Raw genomic sequence first — 18,455 nt, 5'->3', positions numbered from 1 at the left:
TTTTATGACGGATGCCTCGTCAATGCCGGTCAACGCACCATTTTTGAGTACGAAGACCTCGGTAGGAACGACGTGTGCGAGACGGGGACGACAACAGGGTACCCTTTTGTCGACACGTTCATGGCGTCGTTGGGGAAGAAGCGTACGTTGAACATAACCGTGAGTGCGCGCCTCGATGCCTAGTCACAGAATGCTCACCTCATAACTAGGTGCATGCAAGGCTCGCACAGGTTTTTCCTACCTCCGACGACCGCCCGTTTCACACGTTCTACGACGCCTCTAGAGATCCGGGGAATGCAAACAGTGTTTCGGAGGAGCCGCACATACTCTTCGCACTCAGCTACCAAGACACGGCCGAATGTCTTACGCAGCGCGCAGCAGACGCGTTTTACTTATTTCCTTTCGCACAATGGTGCAAGACAAGGTTCGCCGCACAAGGAATGCACACTCTCGATGTTCGATTGTGAGTGACCGGTGTCCAGGGATATACATATTCCTGACAATCGACGACAGCGGGGACCAGCAATGGCCCTTCCCACTGGTGGTCGAAGTCGAAGCTGAAGGCACAAAGACGAGGACCTCGCATCGTCCGAAAAGCGACTTTTTCATCTCTGTGGACGACATCCCCCGATTGATCGCGGAGGTCGGTTCTGCGGGCGTAGACGGCCTTTCTCGATTGCTGGTACAAGGGGCTGCGATAGTCCGCCTCGTCAACAAGTTCCATGACAAGAAGGAATTCGTGCTTGTAGCCGTCTACTTCTCCCACTATCACCAAGCCGATCGCTACCTTCTATTCCAGCGTGGAAACACGGTAGGAGCCGACTTCTGTCGTAGTGAACGAGCGAGTGATGAGCTCCCCTAGGTCTACTACAAGAAGGATGTCTTCCACTTGACGAACAGCATTGACCGATTCCGCCTCGTCTTCTCTATGTACAACCTGGCGTCTGCGCTGATGGACGAGGACCCCGGACGGTTTAAGGCATCGCGGGAGCTCAGCATGTACGCGAATACAGTGGATGCTCAGAAGTATCCAGCGTTCGCCGCGGAGACGAAGGGGAACACTCAGTCCAACAATGATGTAGATGGTGTGCTCACCGCCAAGGGGTACACGATCCTTGATGACTGGACACAGCGGCGGGACGTTACTTCCTCGAGTGAGGTACAGCCGGAACCCAACTTCATCGTTCAGAGCACTGAAATACCTCCTGCAGGAACCAGCTACCGTGTACGTCGTCACGAAAGCGCGCGGCCAGACTTTCGTCGCCAGGCACGTCGGCCGCGATTCCGACGAGCACGACATTCTCGATTACCTGCACGAGCTGAAGCCTCCGAGCGCGCACATCATCCCTCTGCTCGAGACCATCCACTCCCCGGAAGGCGCGTGGCTCGTGCTCCCGCAGCAGCGGCCAGTCATGAAACCCCAGACTGGCCTGGTCGCGGACCTCCACGGGCGACTCGTTCCGCTGGGGCACGACCTCATCAACGGCCTCTCGTTCCTCCACACGCACGGCGTCGCCCACCGCAACGTGAAGCCGTCGAACCTGGTGTACACCGCGGACTACCGCCTGCAGATCATCGACTTCGACGTCGCGGTGTACGTGACGGGCGAGGACGACGCGGTGGAGGGCTTCTGCGGGTCGGAGGGCTGGACGGCGCCGGAGGTCGGGGACGGGTGCGCGTACAGCACGGTCCGCGCGGACAGGTGGGCGTGTGGGCGCGTGTTGGAGATGTTCACGAGCGGGCTCACGGAGGCGGGGGTGGAGGGGCGCGAGGCGCTACGGGAGTTCGCGTTTGTGCTGCAGGAATATGACCCGTTGCGTCGGCCGGCTTTGGCGGAGTGGGCTGGGCGTGGTGCGGTGGATGATGAAAGACGCGGGAATGGCGAATCGGAAGCTCGTCCGCCAAAGGCCGTCGACAGTCTCGTGCGCGATGGGAAGGCGACAAAGCGACGGAGAGTGGATGATGAGTATTAGTGAAGCAGCACCAGTGGCCATCAGCAAGGCGTCTGACCGTATGCGAGTGGTGCTCGCTCCATCATGTTCGTCTTCCTCACTGCTTCTTGGCACCGCGTTCTTACATGTTGCCTTCCTCCGTTCAGCTAATGAAGTGAAAAGCAATAACCTCTGCAGCCCAAGGAGATGGCTGTGCCGCAAGTCTTCTCGTGGCCCGTCGGTTCGGAGATGGGGTCCGTGGTCTGTCTATCTACCACATCTTGGTATGTCGCCGTGTGTCTACCACGGAATCCTTGCTGATCCCCCGTCATTCAGCTGCAGATGTGCCAGCCCTACGATTGTGACCAGTCTGGCATACGGCTCCTCAAATCCTTCGGGGGTGCATCGTGCGACTGCGACTCTGATGGTTGTCAACAGGAGATCATGTTGTACGCGATCGCTGTCTTCACTATGTCAGCTCCTCCCCTTCCGCTCGCAGCAGCATGCGCGGCCCATTACTTGTGCAGCGGTCGTAGGCATTGCCTTGAGAGTACTCGCGGCGTGTCATAACCCAGGCCTCCGAGTCGGGGGATGGGCCGAGAGTAGCGCCCCCTCAGTCGGGCCTCGGCGGCTTCCGAGGCGACCTGCAGTCCCCCGACTCTCTAGACGGCGTCGGGCCTGCCTCGCGCGCGCGCATCAGAATCAGGCGCGAGTACTGCATCCAGGTAGAGCGGTCCCCTCTATGCAATTTCCGTGCACTCGTCGCGGACTATATGTGAGTTATGCGAGTACTGCTTCACAGAATGATGGCCAGAGGTCTATCCCGGCATCGGCTGCGGCAGCGTAATGCCTTGACTTCACGGCATCCACTGAATGCAATGGACCGGCGCTTCCGACAACGCGTGTCTATGTTCAATACTTCTATACGCGCCGCTATGTTGTATCGATGCATGTACATCTCTTATCATTGCATTCGCTATCCTTGCGCTCTCCCCCTTCGTCCAGTTCTTGCAGCGCACACCAAGAGCTATTGAAAGTCCTCACGAGGTACGACTCCGCTTTCGCCATCACATGTTCTTACTGACATCGTGCTTTCCTCACAGCGTCGGGAGCGTAGACGGTCGTAAGCGACTCGCAACCCGACGACGCGGACGACGCGAAGTGGCTTGCCTGGTAGCCAGTATACACACCGGAAAGCAGGTAATGTCCATGCTTGCTCTTGGAGAGCAGCGGTCTGAGACGATGTCATTCTTCATCGTCGTGGATTCGCGTTGTCATCGCAACGTGCATGAATCCTTCAGGGTTTGATCGGTGCGACTGCGTGACCACGTTGCTATAGCGCATCTCAGCGGAATGGACGGAGCCAAATCGATGTATGTGTCACTGTCCGGACGCGGGTACCATGGTTTACAGATGTGAACTACAGTACAACCGCAACGCCCGAGGGCCCCTCCCACGGCCATGCGGTCCCGCGGCTTCCTGTGGAGGTCTGTGAACGGACCATCGACCACATAGCGACGGGATGGGATATCAGTTATGCTGCTGCAAAGGGCGAGCCAAATCTGTCCACTCTCACATCTTGCGCGCTCGTATGCCACGACTGGTACTACCTGACGTGGTACCATCTACGTCGACGCATTCATCTGCGAGACCGAAAGGATGTTCTCTCGCTCTACAGGACACTCCGCGCAAAACCGCGCCTCCGTGAGGTCGTTGAACAGGTCGTCTTATCGGGTGCCCCTCCTGGGGAACATCGAGCAATCCCGCACCTGGGGACGTTTGCCGCCATGTTCGCGGGCAAGACTCCGAGATTGTCGAGGATCAGCATTGAAGATGCGGAGTGGACCACCGGCTCGGTGCGCACAGAGGACATCGGCTACTTCGCTGCGTTCAGCTTCGTTGACACTCTGATCGTCCGCAATGTCACCTTGCCGAGTGTTACCCAGCTGTCCCGCCTCGTTTCAGCACTCCCGCAGCTTAGGGCCTTGTGGTGCTACAATATTGACTGCTTGCAGAAACAGCACGTCTCCCCGGCCTCCCTCCCACTCAACTGTGCAACTCTGAATGATCTCGATGTGCGATGGGTTGCACCAGCAGTCGAAGACTTCTTCGTGCAGATCAGCCGGGCTTCTCGAGTGCAGCTTTTAGATCTTGGGGTGGACAACGAGTTGGATCCCTCATCAGCAGCCAGCAGAAGCCAAGATTTACTGGATGCGAGTTCCACATCTGCAGAAGTCGTCGCGCTCTATATGTATTCCAGTTCTCCTGTTCGTGATGGTGCAATTGATGCCACAGTCGGAAGGTCTTCTCATTTCAACTCTTTCGCCGCCTGCCTGATTATCTAATATCTACAGAGCAACACTACAATCTTTCACGCCACGAACGTCTATGGAGGTTGGACATCTGGTTGTACCACCCCTTCGCGGCATGGCCCTGGATCCCACATATACTGTCTCGCGTCGTCTCGAAACACTTCCAGGCTATGTCGGTTGTGTTCATATTCCGGTCGGCTCGCATGCCTATTGACCTGGACGCGCTGATGACGACAATGGAGCAGGATGGCGTCTTGGGACGGCTGGACAGCGTATTGCAAGAGAAGCGCTTCTCTAGTACTGTTGCGTCGTGCGGCATCTGTCTAGGCATTGCCTATGATAGCGGCACTTGGGAATCTGACGACGAGCTTCTGAATTCGGCGTTCCGAGAACGATATGATCGTTGGGACGAGCTCGTTAGGCGGAGAGTGCCGCACTCGCATGGACGAGGCATATTGAGGTACGTATTACTATGGACTTCCTCAAATTTCGAAGGAAAGCTGAATGTCCCACGAAGCCTTGTGCATACCTCTCAGGAATTTGCCTGTTGGAAGTTGAACATGGGCAGGATACGTACTATCATGCAAGCTAAACAGAAAAATGCCACTGGAGAGGAGGTGCCTCGGGCCGAGGGGCAAGACGAGGATCCTCGAGACGACACGGATTAACATCCTTGCAACCCTACATCCTCAGTCGTACCGTTGCATGGAGCCCGTGAGTACAAAGCCATCATCATCAAGCCTCTCTGCTCATTCGTTGTGCGGCCTCACGGTACAGAATGGCTCACGGCCGTAATGCGGGTCGAGCCTATGTCGCTGGTGTCGGGGAAGGCATTCACACCCACTCATGATTACATTGATCTTGCATAATTGCACGGATGACAGTCTGTATTGTGCTCCAGACAGACATTTTATCGTCAAGGAACGGGGTCTCGTCGATGCTGGATGCGTCCAAGTGTATTCGGGCACTGCGTCTGTCAAACGTACACTTGTATTCGTCATAGTCAACACGCAACCCCATGTTTACCACGAGCAGCTTGGTACATGCAGTGGAACCATAAACGGGAAAGCTAAGTGTTGGCGAGGGGACCATGATGAAGTACACTGTACACACGATCGCAGGTCCATCACCGTCAGTGCCGCTGTGGTTGCCACCCGAGTCGCTCAGGCAGCGACTGCCACTGTCGTGGTTCAATACGGGCTCGTTTGGGCTCGCAAAACGTCTCCTGCGGTCGAGGAAGACGCATGTCCGAGCCAAATAGTCACCGTTCCGGTAGCGTCCCCCCACCTCTCGTGTCAGGTCGTCCCAGTCGGCTTACCCGGCAGGTCCGTCCCTCGCCGCCGCTCGACGGTGGTGCACACGTACGCACAGCCAGAACGTCTCTCAAGAAACAGGGACTCCCGCGCGTACCATTGGTCGCCCGCGATGAAGCACGGCGCGACAGCTGGTCCGGACAGCCTACTTATCCCCACTGTACTATTGTCAGGCCGGTCAGTCGACGAAATGTAATGGGCGTGGACTCACCTTCCGGTGTTCACCCGGTCAGGACTATCGAACCCTGACCTCCTCGCTATAACTCACTACTTACATCGCGCGGTGTCTGCTTGTGCGCGGTGTCTTGCTGTCGTCAGTAGCCGGCGGTCTCGCCCTCTCTTCATGGTTCAAAACCGGCTTGCCTAATCTTGCAAAACGTCTCGCGCGGTCATAACGACGGCGGGACTTGCGTCGACTCTCGAAGCAAGACGTGGACCTCGTCCTCGATGGTTTCCACACTCTCCGTTCCCGTGGAACAGGCGGCACACGCGATCGGACGCCACGGGACGGCACATGGCGAGTCAGTGCTTGCGAACCTCTATCGAGAGGTATAAGCTCTCCGTTCCAGTACCGGCACCTTGCGAGGACGCGCAGCCACAATTCGGAGGCGGACGCAAGCAGCCATCTCTAGCCTCAGGCCTCAGGCCTCAGGTGCGAGACGAGCGAGAGGCGGAGCTGTTCGACTCGGAGGTTCGTTGCCACGATGCCGGCGGACAGGTCGACCCCATCGCGCGGGCCTTTTCCATCGCCGTCCTGAGCGCTGAGCGCTGAGCACGAATGCATTGTTGTTCGTACGCCGTCCGCCTCTGCGCGGAAGCCATTCTGCGTCTCCGGCAGGTTTCCGTTTTCGGCGCGGGATCGTGAGCGTCAGCAGTTTCAGCATACAGCTCTCGAGGCCACAAACTATTACTAGGGTCCCCGAGGTCCTTGCCTCGCTTCCAGACACCTTCCAATAACGTTGTGAGCGACGCACCGGACGTGGAACTCGGGTCGACATACCTGTCAGCGAAGCTGCCAACCATGCGGACGGGGCGTCTGTAAAAGTTGTTGATACTTATGGCATGCGGGGGACAATTCCGGGCGCTTTGGGTGTGCGGCGCACAGAACATCACCGCACGCTTCGTCCCGCATGCGGAAGCCGTCCCGAGTTGGACCGCTTGGAGGGTTCAGATACGGCTCGATGGTACGATTTGGTACCGTTTCGAGCCGCACAGGTGAGTGTACGGCAAGTCGGGGTGGCGCTTCCGCAGGCTACTCCGCTCGACAAAAGGAGGACGCGTTTGCTGTGGCCACTGGCGGCGACTGCGCGCCTCGGGCAATTGCCGGAGACATCCGAGTCGGGTGGGCCATGATCGACGTCGGCGCTTGGCCTGTCACTGGGAGTGGCAGCTGTCTGACGTCGCGCACCCGCCGCCCGCCGCGCGCGACCACAACGAGCCACGACGTCACCGCCGCCAGCGCACTCCCTCCCGAGCCCTCCGCTTTCCGGGTCCGGTAGGCGGTGCACGGCGAGGTGAAAACAACAATATTAATGACCAAACTGGCGAGTGGCGAGCGTCGAGCAGGCAGCGAGTTCGTGGCAGGCGACCCATCGCACAACGTCGGAGAAGGCGGGCGGGTCGACAGCAGCGGCGAGCGTGCTCTTGGTGCGCTCTCTTGCGGCGACGATCTCTGGGACTCGCACGACCTGCTCCAGGACGGCTGCCCTCGGATTGCGCATGATCAATCCGCTCGACATTCTCGGGCTACGGCAGCCAGCGCGAGAGGCCGTCGACAGCTCGTGCTCTAGATAAAGTTCATGGTTGCGACCCGTCTGTCCATTCGTTCCCTGGCTTCACCGGGACATTTCCAGCACTTGGCGACCCTTCGACCCTCTCAGTCGAGGTGCTATACATTTTCAGAAGACGCTAGTAACCGCTGCTAGTTGCTCTGCAAGCGTGCGGCGTCCACCCGAAGACCAATCCGTCTCTAGGTCTGTCCTCACATAGTCGTGCCCTGGCATGACCTTCCCTCAATAATGGTTCTGAATCAGTCGGTTGCAGATGGATTGAAGCGTTTTTATCTTTCTCTGCGCGGCCCCATCGCTGACGCTAGCTGCATGACAGTCCCGTCTCACTATCAGGCGCGAAGCAGCTGTGGTTTGTTTGTAGGAAAGTCACGACGTTGCGCAAACACTGCAATTCAGCTTACACCCGCCGGAGAACGGGGGCGCCGTGACGATGGTACACGGAATGGGAAGGTTCACTAACAAGAGTGGGCGAACGCGACCGTGCCTGCGGACGATGTTACGCCGTACTCCCGACCTATCTGCGCAACATCTTTACGCGTTCGAAGGGATCATGGCCGAAGACTCGGTGTGGCTGCACTTGTTTTGGACGTATAGTCCGGTCGGTCAAGGTATGTTACCTCCGCAGACCCGTCTGACGTATTAGAATGCACCGAACACGCGTATGTACGGATGCATTTCTGCCCGAATTTCGAATTTGACGCTTTAGTCGATGTCGGATGTACTGGTATGTCGTCCGGTGCCGCTCCATTTTGTATGGCTTCGCTGAGGTTGTATTTCCTGGATGTAGATACTACGCTATGCGGCCACCGTACGCATTCACTACATCCCGTCCGCTCCTTCCGTCAAACACCAACCTTGACCTCACTGGATCCCCTTATAAACGTTCACATCCCGCTCGATCTGGGCCGAAGACACGACAGCGGCGATGTCAAGTGGCGTGGTCGCGTGTTCTACGAGTGTGTCGGTGCTCGAGGAGATGGCACCATGCATGACGGGGGTGGGTATGTATTCACCAGGTATGAGGGCCTGTATGTTCCTGGTCATGCAGGGGAGTGTTGTGTTGAACACGCGACCGCTTAGACGAGACACGGTGCGCCATATCCCTCGCTGTACTGAATCAAATGCGGTCCTGGCCCGCGTCTGTTCGGAACCCTGCGCACCCTCGATCTTACATCTTTTGTGGTTCACATTGATTATGGACAAGCATCCATTCAATAAGCTCGCTGTTCGGACAGCCTGCCTCGCGCGAGCTCACCAAAATTGGGTGCGCTGCAGCCAGGGAAAGTGCTCCTCTCTATGCAATTTCGGTGCACACGCCGCGGACTGCATGTGAGTAATGCGAGTACCGTTTCACGCATAATCCAGGTCAGGGCCATTCTGGCGTCGGCTGCGGAGAGCCTTGACTTCACGGCGTCCACTGAATGCAAAGAACCACTTCCGACATCCTGCATCTGTGGTCGATGTTTCTATATGTACCGGTGAGCGCTATGTTGTATCGATGCACGTATAATTCCTGATATTGCCTTCGCTGTCCCTGTGCTCTCCCTTTGTCCGCTTCGAGTCTTCGCAGCGCACACCAACAGCGATTGAAAGTCCTCGCGAGGTACGCATCCGCTCTCGCCAATGGATATCCTTACCGACTTCGTGCTTTCCTTATAGCGTCGCGAGTCCAAACAGTCGCCAGCTCCTCGCGAAAAAAAATCGACCGACAGAACACATCTTCGATTATCTGGTAGCCAATAACAAACCGAAAATCAGGTAACGTAGTATCGCATTATGCTTACTCTTGGAGAGCCGCGGTCTGAGACGATGTGACCAGTAACGTGTCTTCGTCGTCGTGGACCTGCGTGGCCACCCCACTCGTGCACAAACCCTTGAGACTTGGTCGGCGCGACTGCGAGTCACGTCGCCAAATGCACATCCCATCTCGGCGGAATGGACAGAATCGAATTAATGTGAGTCTTACTGTTCGGACGCGGGTAACATGGCTTACACATGTGGAAAACAGGACAGCCGCAGCATCCGAGTGCTCATCTGACGGGCTTGCGATCCCATGGTTTCCTGTGGAGATCTGTGAACGGATCATCGACTACATAGCTGCGGGATGGGATATCACGTATTCCTTTCTGATTGGCGAGCTTCATAGGTACACTCTGACATCCTGCGCGCTCGTATGCCGAGACTGGTACTCCCTGACGTGGTACCATCTGCGCCGACGCATCCATCTGCGAGACCGGAAGGATGTCCCCTCGCTCTCCAAGACACTGCGCGCAAAACCGCGCCTCCGTGAGGTCGTCCACAGCTCGTCATATCGGGCGCCTCTCCCGGGGAACACCTACCGATCCCGCACCTGGGGACGTTTGCCGCCATGCTCGCGGGCAAGCTTCCGAGGCTGTCGACGATCACCATTGAAGACGCGGAGTGGGCCATCGGCTCGGTTCGAATGGAGGACATCGGCTGCCTAGCTACGTTCAGTTCCGTTCGCGATCTACACGTCGTCAATGTCACCTTGACGAACGTTGCCCAGCTCTCCCGCCTCGTCTCAGCACTCCCGCAGCTTAGGGCCTTATGGTGCTACAATATTGACTGCGTGCAGAAACAGCAAGTCTCCCCGGCCGCCCTCCCACTGAACTGCGCGACTCTGAATGATCTCGATGTGCGATGGGTTGCACCAGCGGTCGAAGACCTCTTCGTGCAGATCAGCCGCGCTTCTCGAGTGCGCATCCTCGGAATTGGAGTGGACGACGGGCTGGATTCATCCTCGGCAGTCAGCAGAAGCCAGACTTTGCTGGACGCGAGTTCCACATCTGAAAAGGCAGTTTTGCTCTATCTTGATCCCAGTTCTCCTGTTTGTGATGGTTCAACTGATGCCTTCGTCGGAAAGTCCTCTTAGTCCTCTATCAAGTCACTTGGCTGATTGTTTCATGCCTACAGAGCGACATTACAATCTATCACACCATGACCACCTGTGGAAGTTGGAGATCTGGCTGTACCACCCCTTCACAGCATGGCCTGGATCCCGCATGTCCTGTCTCACATCCCTCGAAACACTTCCTGGCTTTGTCTGTTATATCGGTGCTTCGACAGACCACATGGCCGATGATTTGGACGAAATGCTGACGACAATGGAGAGGATGATGTCCTGGCGCGATTGGACAGTACCATGCAGGAGAAGTGCTTCTCCGGTATTGTTGCGCACGGTGTCTGTCTAGGCATTCGCGACGACATCGACAAATTGAGATCTGGCGGTGAGCTTACTGGGATGCGTGAACGGTACGATTGGTGGGACGAGCTCGTCAGGCGGGAGATGCCACAGTCGCATGGGCGAGGTATACTACTCACGTACGTACGGAACTACAGACTGAGTCGAAATGTGGAAAAAGATTGAGTACTTATTCTTCATAGCACTGTGCGTGGCGTCCAAGGACACCGCAAGTGGAGGGGGGCATGGAAGGGATACATGCTAGCATCCTAACTACCAGTGAACAGACGAATGCCGAAGGAGAGGCGCAACCCACTGAGTCCGAGGGTGGAGGCGACACGGATTAACATCCCTGCAACTCTGCATCCTCGCTAGTACCGTTATATGGAGTCCGTGAGTACAGAACTATCACCATCAATATCGCTCTGCTGATTGGTAGCACGATGCCAAGGTACATAATGCCCCCGCGGCCGCAACGCGGTTAGCGATGTTGCTGGTGTCGGGGAACTCACATCCACTCATGATCAGGTGTAGCATTTTTGTTCTTGGTGAACTGGACGAACGGCGGTATGTGTATTGTACGCTCCAGACAGGCATTCGATCATCAATGCATCATGGAGCGGCGTTTCGTCGATACGGGTGTATCCAATTGTATTCAGGTACTACGGTGTCAATAGGACACTTGTCTTTCGTCATAGTCAAGCCACAACCTCATGGTTGCTACAAGCAGCTGAACGCATGGCATTAAGTCATAAACAGGTAAGTTGAGTATCGATGACGTGCGATACACCCGACAGTACGAGCAAGCACTGTCCGTCCAAAGGGGGTAGTACCGACCCTGTATCTACAGAATACACGCAAGACCACACAACGTGTGCGCAGATGACACTGCGAGAAGCGAGGATCGCACCTTCACCGGCCTCCGAACAGCCTTCGGTGGCGCCCTGCGCGCTGCTTTACACGACAGGGACAAGACACTGTACAATGGTAGTTTTTCCTCACCTTCGAGTTCAAACATAGCCTTCCATCTTGACGACCCCGGGACCTATCGTAAACGAGATGTCGGGTCCTTATGAGGTACCGACGGAAAGTGGATCAGCAACCAGGATGACGGGTCAAAATTTAATACGTACTAGCCTCCTCGATCGACGGATTGCCTTGAGCCGAGCTATCTAGTCTGCGAGTTCTGCGGTGCCGAGCGTACAGCCCACCCGTCAACACTACCATCGTCAGGCCGGCCAGTCGGACATAAAACGCGCGTAGACTCACCTCCTGGCGTGCACCCGGTCAGGATTATCAATCACTGACCTCCTGGCTCGACTACTTCGCGCGATCTCTGCTCGTGCGCAGCGTCTGGCCGTCGTCAGTAGACTCCTTGCGGTCGCGGTAGTCTTCCCTTCTCGACATCGCAAGCGTGGGTCGAGCTCGCCAGTACGCGTTGGAACACGCCAGAACGTGTGCGCGGCCTTAACCAGCTGCTCGCGATGACGTGTCCTGTGGAACTCGTCAGCTCGGCTTGAGCGTCGAGTACTCGGGCTACTCACAATTGTGGACATCTGTCCAGCCTATCATCCCTCGCTGCTCGCCAATCCTTCCCGCCCTTCGTAAGTCGCGCACTGCCAGGGACGACAGTCTTAGCCTCCTCGCGATTGTAGACAGCATCTTGAAATCCCGGCTTCTCGCACGGCTGCGATCTCCGTCTTCGAGGTCGCCGCGGCCCACGATGGAAACGTTCACGGTCCGGGAGTGCCTGCGGATGGGCACACGCATGGAATGGCAGGGCAGGGTGGTCTTTGATGCGTGACGACTGTCGGCCGTCCTGTGTTGCCCGGACGGAAGCAGGTGGTGCGATGGTGAGGATGTCCGCGCCGGCTGGTTGCAAAAGCGGTTGCTGTTCTTCGCGAGACATACTGGCCAGCGAGGACCGGCCACTGCTTGGGATAGCGCGTGTCAATCGAGTCTCGCTACTGCATGTACGGTTCGGAGAGACTCGCCTTTGGGTGTCCGTCGAATACAGGAGGATGCCGCATTTGCTCTTGGCCGTGGTTCAGTGTAGCCGAGGAGCTCGTCATCGCAATTATGCGCAGCGCGTCCGACCGACTTGAGTACGTGACGAGAGCTGGTACGACGCGGGAGTGGTGGATGTTGAGGCGTTCGCTGTTTTTCCAGGAGCTAACTCTGCGCACGACGGCTTGGGAGCACGCGTTTGCGGCGCATTTGCATTGGACGGCAGGAAGAAAGAGTCAACGGACAAAGGAACTATGAAGGACCACAGAAATAGTGTTGTCAATAAGCAGCAACGGAGATGCTCACCTAGTGCAGCGCATAAAATGCAAAGCCTGAGGGCTGCCAGGCCCCCCAAGGGAGGTGATGCTGCTGGCTGGGGGTCGCCCTTGGCCTTATTCACGAAATCCGTCCGGTCTTGCGTCTTACTGTATCGGCCGGGATTCGGCAGCAGGCTCGTCAGTCGACCATGGCTCATCCAATTACGGCATCGGAGGAGAGGATTGTGAGACGACTGGCGTAATCGTCGTGCTGGCTGCTACGGCACTCGACTGACGGTCCAGTCCCGGATCCGCCCGATCTACTGCTCGGTGGCTGACCGGCTACCAACGCGCGGCGACTCGGCTCGACGCGTCGCGCTGGCGTCTACGGCCGAGCCGATCTCGACGGCACGGACAGACGTCATCGACGGCCTGACGGGCTCAGTCGCTGCCAGCGGCCAAGCTAGCAGAAAGTGGACGCGTCCCCCTCTTGCCATGGTCTCGTCGGTGCGGGACACGTCCGTACGTGCATCTGCTGGCAGTCGCAGCTCAAGTTGAAGCAACCTCGGCCTCCGCCATCTGCCGTCCTCCGCCTGGCCAACGACACCCTAGCTATTATGCTCCTCCATGCCCCGCTGACCTCGGCGCCCTCTCCAGCTCCCGCGCACCGTTCCGCGCCCTCTGTCTGTCACTCTGTCTTCTGCTCCGCTGTTTGCCCTTTCGACGTAGTCTCTCCCCTCTGTGCCCCTTCCCTGTGCCCTTCCCGTGCTCGTCGCCTAGACAGGTCGATGCGGACGACCGACCTGAGTCCGTCGAACAAATTTCGTTGCCGCGCTCGCAGACGCACGTTTTCACTCTGGTGAGCATATCGTACTCAGTTATCGAGTCGAGTCGCCTGTGGAAGCGCCGTCCCCGACTTGCCCTCGTCCCTGTACCTACAGTGTATCCACCCACCTACCAGCTCGAAAGCGGTACAACGGTACCCTCCGCTCATCTCTGAACCTCCGAGTGGTCCGGATCGCTTCCGTGCGCAGGACGACGCGCGCGGCGATGTTCTGCGCGATGTGTCCCAAATCGCCCGGGATCGACCGCGCACGCCATCCATACAACCTGCAGCCCTGTGGTTGTCCTGGACGACAGCTACTGGCGTCCCACGTGAGCCCGTGCAAGTCTGAAGCTGCGTGCTGTGTCACACGCCGCGCGACTTGTGCTACGCCGTCCCCGATCCGTGTCGCAGTCCCGATGCCCTCCCATCTCCCACTCATCGCTGAACGCCGCCACGCAAGGCTGAATACGCGCGCAGGGACGTGGTAGATCGCGCGGGTTAAAAATTTTCAACGATCCGGTACGTACTCGCCGTGCAATTCGACCAACACTACCTCCCTTACACGACGTCGTCCTGTAACGCCCCTCATAGTGATCGCGCCGCGGTTTGCGAGCGTGTATTGTGGTTTCGGTAGGCTTCACCTAAAGTTATCTACACAGCTCGTCTCATTGATTGCCGGCGGACGCGTAGCTCCTCGTCCTAGCGGGTTCCACGACCGCGGATGGCGAGGTAGTGGACAGGTAAGCAGGGGTGTGAAGAGAGAAAGGCGAGGATCAGGCAGGCGAGAGGCGGCTGTGAAACCGTACAGGAACGAGGATAGGATTGGGACAGGCTGCGGAAAGACGGAACGGGAGAGACCACAGCGGACGACGATGCCTCGAGCCGGATTCGGAGCAGGGTCGCCGCCACGCAACGCCTACTAGGCAACCATGAGATGCGCCGCGCTGCTACCGAGCACGCAGCGGTGCTCGTCCGGGCACTGCGCTGCAGGCTACGGCGCGCACGGCCGTTTCGGATGGCTTACACCACGACGTCACCGTCGAGTCGCCTACGACGCACGTAACCCGTTACAAGCCTCTGTGCGCTCGTGCACACCATCCTCCTACCTGGCCACCGATACTCGCTGCCGCATACCTCATCATCCATTTCATTGTCGTCCACCCCTTCGTTATAATCCTTGCGTTCAGTGATGCTCAGCCCCCCTTTAGCTCCTCATCCCAGTGCACCCGACTCGGAGGCCTGGTTTTCGACTCGCCGCGAGTGAGTCCTAGGAAGAGAACGTCTACAACTGGCGGAAGTGGCCAGCCATAGATCAGTCTCGTCGGGCGAGTACTGTGCCACGCGGTCGGTCTTTCAAAGCATCAGTCTCGTCACAAATTATCACGTATTGACTCAACATTCGCCCGCTCATCCACCCAGTCGTCACACCTGCCAACGCGCTTGTCCACCGGTGCGCCCATTTCTTTTCTTGCACGTCGTGCCTGCGACATTTTGCACTAACTTGATCAAGCGCATAGGACTGTCCGCTAACTGGTGGCAGAATACCAGTGAGACACGTCATCCGAGGCAAACTCTCGACTGGAAGACGCTGTGACTGATTCGTACGTCTCAGTCTATCGGACCCTGCGCGCGATTGATGTCAATTCACTAGTGTTGCCCCAACTCGACACTGATGCTCTGTCAGCGATTGATTACGCTCTCTTCTCTCCCGACTAGATCATGGTTCGTCGATTCGGAACCGAGAGTGGCGAGTGTCCATGAATCATGCCAACTAAATGTGCGTTTTTTGGTTGCAGAGATTGCTGCACGTCCAGCTCACTGACTCGGACAGTACCGTGTGTTACTCCTCCGGACGAACGGCATATATATCGGGTATACTCAATGAGTACTCGTATCGAACACGTCGGTCGCGGTGTCTGGGTATGGCACGTATATTCATTCGATGACCTGGCTCTACCTGAAGCAAGATAGGACTTGTGGTCATAATCTGACAGGTCGTCGCGTCAATATAGCCAGTATGTACAGACGCGATGCTGCACGGCACTCCGCCACCCGCCGTCTCTTTGGGTTAACGGCGATCATCGGTCAATCGAGTATATACGGCACTCTGACGAGGCCTGAGACGCGTGGTACGCCTGATTTCTGAGCTCCCATGCTGGCTACTGACATCGCTTTCCGCTACGTAGTGTCTCGTTCTGGATCGACTGTGTCGTTGATTATATTAGCATGAGTGATAGACTCCGGGGCCGTCAAGGTAAAACTGGTGGGCGATCTTGTCACGGTAGCGTGGCGTAGCCCGCATGGCGGCACGTCGGAAGGCTTTCAGGAAGCCGGCACAGGTGCGGTCCCCATTTCTTGTCGTGGTTGGGTATCCCCGTCATCTGGGCAGACGCCGCGTAGCTCTCCTCGTTTTCCGTGCATGCAGCACCCACCTCTGATACTGCCAGTACTTTCCGATCGGTCGCCAATACTCGTCCGTCTGACTCCATGTCAGTATTCGTTGTTTGTGACAAAGATACGCACGAACGTGCAGGTTGGTGGTTGCGAGACTTACGGCACGTATGCAGTACTTGACTACGAGTAATATTCACGCTCTGGGTACAATCCGTAAACGGACTCTTGTTTCATAGCAAACGACTGTCTATTTCGAGCACAAGACATGCCTATCACCTTCTGGCCAGTCCTCCAATTGTCAAGAAATGATTATGCATTATTATAATCATGAGGGAGCGCGAATCCCTGAGGCCTGCAATGTCGGACCCGCTTTCCGGCGGCGGACACTCTGCACCCTGAGATCACAGAATACATTAGGAGACAGTAATTATAATGACGACTCCGTACTCACAGCACTCCATGCAACAATTCTGCGACGATGCGGGATCTCGAGGATGTCAATCCGCAGTGTCTTGAGGACCCTCGTCATCTCCGAGTCGACTCTCGGGTTGCACCTCTCCTCCAGTATTGGTCTGTTCAACGGGCACTCTATGACGTAACGATGCTTTACTATGCCGCGCCCAGCTGGCGTATTCGTCGAAGCTCGGTTTGGTGCTAAAGGGTAGTCAGCTCTCCACTGCAGCTTGATTCAGTCCATAATACTACTTACATCAGTATACCTCGTCCATTACAGCGTGGCATCTTCTGCCTGACGAGCCTGTCCCAACGATCAAACTGTTCCTGGGGTGTTGAACCCGTCCCCAAAAGCTGTTTGCCAGGTTTCCGACTGCTGTCACGGTATGCAAAGCATAGACAGACGCTGAACGATGTAACGGTCCTGGAACAGTACTTCTCCTGCAGTATGTCGTCCAGCTGTCCCAAGACACCATCCTGCACCATTTTCGCAGCAAGGCATTCAGGTCGCCATCCGTGCGGTTCATAAGCCAAACTACAATAGACATTAATTGAAAGTCTTTCGAAGTGATGCGAGACAGGATATGCGGGATCCACGGCCATGCTGCGAGGTGGTTGTCCAGATAGATATTCAAATTCCGCAGATATTTGTGCCGTGAAAGGTTACAGTGTCGCTCTGTAGGCGTGGAACCAATCAGCCAAGTGACGGGAGAGGCGGAACTAAGAGGACTTGCCGACTGTGGCGTCAATTGTACCACGAACTGGAGAACTGCGAACAATATGGAGCACAACCAGTTCTGCGGATGTAGAACTGGCATCGAGCAAAGTTTGGCTTCTGCTCGCTGCCGAGGATGGACCCAAGTCGCTGTCAACCACAACAGCGAGACCGCGCACTCGAGAAGCCTGGCTGATCCACACGAAGAAGTCCTCGACTGCTGGTGCAACCCATAGCACATAGACATCCTCCAAATTTGCACAGTTCAGCGGGAGGGAGGCCAGGGAGACTTGCTGTTTCTGCAAGCAGTCAACATTGTTGCACCATAGATTCCTAAGCCGTGGGAGTGCTGAAACGAGGTGGGAGAGCTGGGCGACGCTCGACAAGGTGACATCGGAGATCCTCAGAGTGTCAATGGAGCTGAACGCAGCCAGGTAGCCGATGTCCTCCATTCGGACCGAGCCAGTGGTCCATTGCGCGTCTCGAATGGTGATCCCCGATAACTTCGCTGCCTTGCCTGCGAGCATGGCAGCAAACGTCCCCAGGTGGCGAATTGGTTGGCGTTCCCCAGGTAAGGCACCGGATATGATGACACGTTGGACAACCTCATGGAGGAGCGGCCTTTGGCGGAGTGTCTTGGAAAGCGAGAGGACATCATTCCGGTCTTTGAGATAGATGCGCTGACGAAGATAGTACCACGTCAGGTAATACCAGTCTCGGCATACGAGCGCGCAGGAATTGAGAGTGGTCAGATGTGGCTCGCATCTCGTGAAGTAATAATCATAATATAGATTTACTCCTATTGCTATGTGGATGATGATCCGTTCGCAGACCTCCAGAGGAAGCCGCGGGATCGAAGGTCCCTGAGAAGGACCCTCGGACGTTGCAGCCGCACTGTATTCCACATGTGTCAAGCGAACATATTACCCGCGTCCGGACAGTGACACTTACATGGTCTCGTCTTTGTCCATTCCGTCGAGATGGATGTGCGCTACAGCGGCACGATCACGCAATCGCAATGATCACAGTCTCAAGGATCCGTCCCCGTGTGCAATGGCCACGCAGATCCACGACGGTAGAGAGACTAGTATACTACTGACATCGTCTCAGATCACGGCTCTGCAGAAGCAAGCATAAAGGCATAACACACTACCTGATTTCCGATATGTATACTGGCTACCAGCGAAGCCAAAATGCGTCGTCTGGGTCGTCGGATCGCCAGTCGCTTACGACCGTTTGATATTATGCTCGCGAC

General features: G+C 56.6%; 6 protein-coding genes across 6 annotated transcripts; 4 read left to right on the top strand and 2 right to left on the bottom strand.

Moving 5' to 3' along the window:
• Nucleotides 1-1,463: 1,463 nt before the first annotated feature.
• B0H18DRAFT_849715 (kinase-like domain-containing protein) lies at nucleotides 1,464-1,724 on the top strand (the record flags this gene model as incomplete). The annotated part of the gene is made up of 1 exon (XM_048039593.1): nucleotides 1,464-1,724. A coding segment is annotated over one exon (261 nt), but the record flags the coding sequence as incomplete, so codon positions are not given.
• A 1,526-nt stretch (nucleotides 1,725-3,250) lies between these two features.
• B0H18DRAFT_922707 (uncharacterized protein) lies at nucleotides 3,251-3,934 on the top strand (the record flags this gene model as incomplete). Its single annotated transcript, XM_048041606.1, has 2 exons — nucleotides 3,251-3,304; nucleotides 3,358-3,934. Coding segments are annotated over exons 1-2 (597 nt in total), but the record flags the coding sequence as incomplete, so codon positions are not given.
• Nucleotides 3,935-4,613: 679 nt separating this feature from the next.
• Nucleotides 4,614-5,832, top strand: B0H18DRAFT_1073807 (uncharacterized protein). The gene is made up of 4 exons (XM_048031228.1): nucleotides 4,614-4,703; nucleotides 4,761-4,957; nucleotides 5,021-5,716; nucleotides 5,770-5,832. The coding sequence occupies exons 3-4, from the start codon at nucleotides 5,090-5,092 to the stop codon at nucleotides 5,803-5,805; spliced, it is 663 nt and encodes a 220-aa protein (XP_047884402.1). The 5' UTR covers nucleotides 4,614-4,703; nucleotides 4,761-4,957; nucleotides 5,021-5,089; the 3' UTR covers nucleotides 5,806-5,832.
• Nucleotides 5,833-9,637: 3,805 nt separating this feature from the next.
• Nucleotides 9,638-10,157, top strand: B0H18DRAFT_1219791 (uncharacterized protein; the record flags this gene model as incomplete). The annotated part of the gene is made up of 2 exons (XM_048036718.1): nucleotides 9,638-10,062; nucleotides 10,119-10,157. The coding sequence occupies exons 1-2, from the start codon at nucleotides 9,715-9,717 to the stop codon at nucleotides 10,155-10,157; spliced, it is 387 nt and encodes a 128-aa protein (XP_047884401.1). The 5' UTR covers nucleotides 9,638-9,714.
• Nucleotides 10,158-11,906: 1,749 nt separating this feature from the next.
• Nucleotides 11,907-12,714, bottom strand: B0H18DRAFT_529885 (uncharacterized protein). Its single transcript, XM_048038479.1, has 3 exons — nucleotides 12,543-12,714; nucleotides 12,093-12,420; nucleotides 11,907-12,042 (listed from the first exon to the last, which is right to left on the bottom strand). Coding segments are annotated over exons 1-3 (408 nt in total). The 5' UTR covers nucleotides 12,621-12,714; the 3' UTR covers nucleotides 11,907-12,040.
• Nucleotides 12,715-17,205: 4,491 nt separating this feature from the next.
• Nucleotides 17,206-18,171, bottom strand: B0H18DRAFT_1130911 (uncharacterized protein; the record flags this gene model as incomplete). Its single annotated transcript, XM_048035497.1, has 2 exons — nucleotides 17,206-18,094; nucleotides 18,152-18,171. The coding sequence occupies 2 exons, from the start codon at nucleotides 18,169-18,171 to the stop codon at nucleotides 17,206-17,208; spliced, it is 909 nt and encodes a 302-aa protein (XP_047884399.1).
• Nucleotides 18,172-18,455: the final 284 nt, after the last annotated feature.

This window comes from Fomitopsis serialis, assembly GCF_022376445.1.
Source record: "Fomitopsis serialis strain Sig1Antser10 chromosome Unknown B0H18scaffold_567, whole genome shotgun sequence".
NCBI lineage: Eukaryota > Fungi > Basidiomycota > Agaricomycetes > Polyporales > Fomitopsidaceae > Fomitopsis > Fomitopsis serialis.
This window is presented reverse-complemented; position numbering and strand designations above follow the sequence as displayed.

What these genes read in the sequence shown, in the direction of transcription:
- B0H18DRAFT_1073807 (XM_048031228.1), top strand. Translation starts at nt 5,090, where the DNA reads ATGATTACATTGATCTTGCATAATTGCACGGATGACAGTCTGTATTGT. An exon ending in ACAGCCTACTTATCCCCACT is followed by an intron (nt 5,717 to 5,769) that starts GTACTATTGTCA and finishes GTGGACTCACCT; the next exon opens with TCCGGTGTTCACCCGGTCAG.
- B0H18DRAFT_529885 (XM_048038479.1), bottom strand. Translation starts at nt 12,620, where the DNA reads ATGACGAGCTCCTCGGCTACACTGAACCACGGCCAAGAGCAAATGCGG. An exon ending in TATTCGACGGACACCCAAAG is followed by an intron (nt 12,421 to 12,542) that starts GCGAGTCTCTCC and finishes TTTTGCAACCAG; the next exon opens with CCGGCGCGGACATCCTCACC.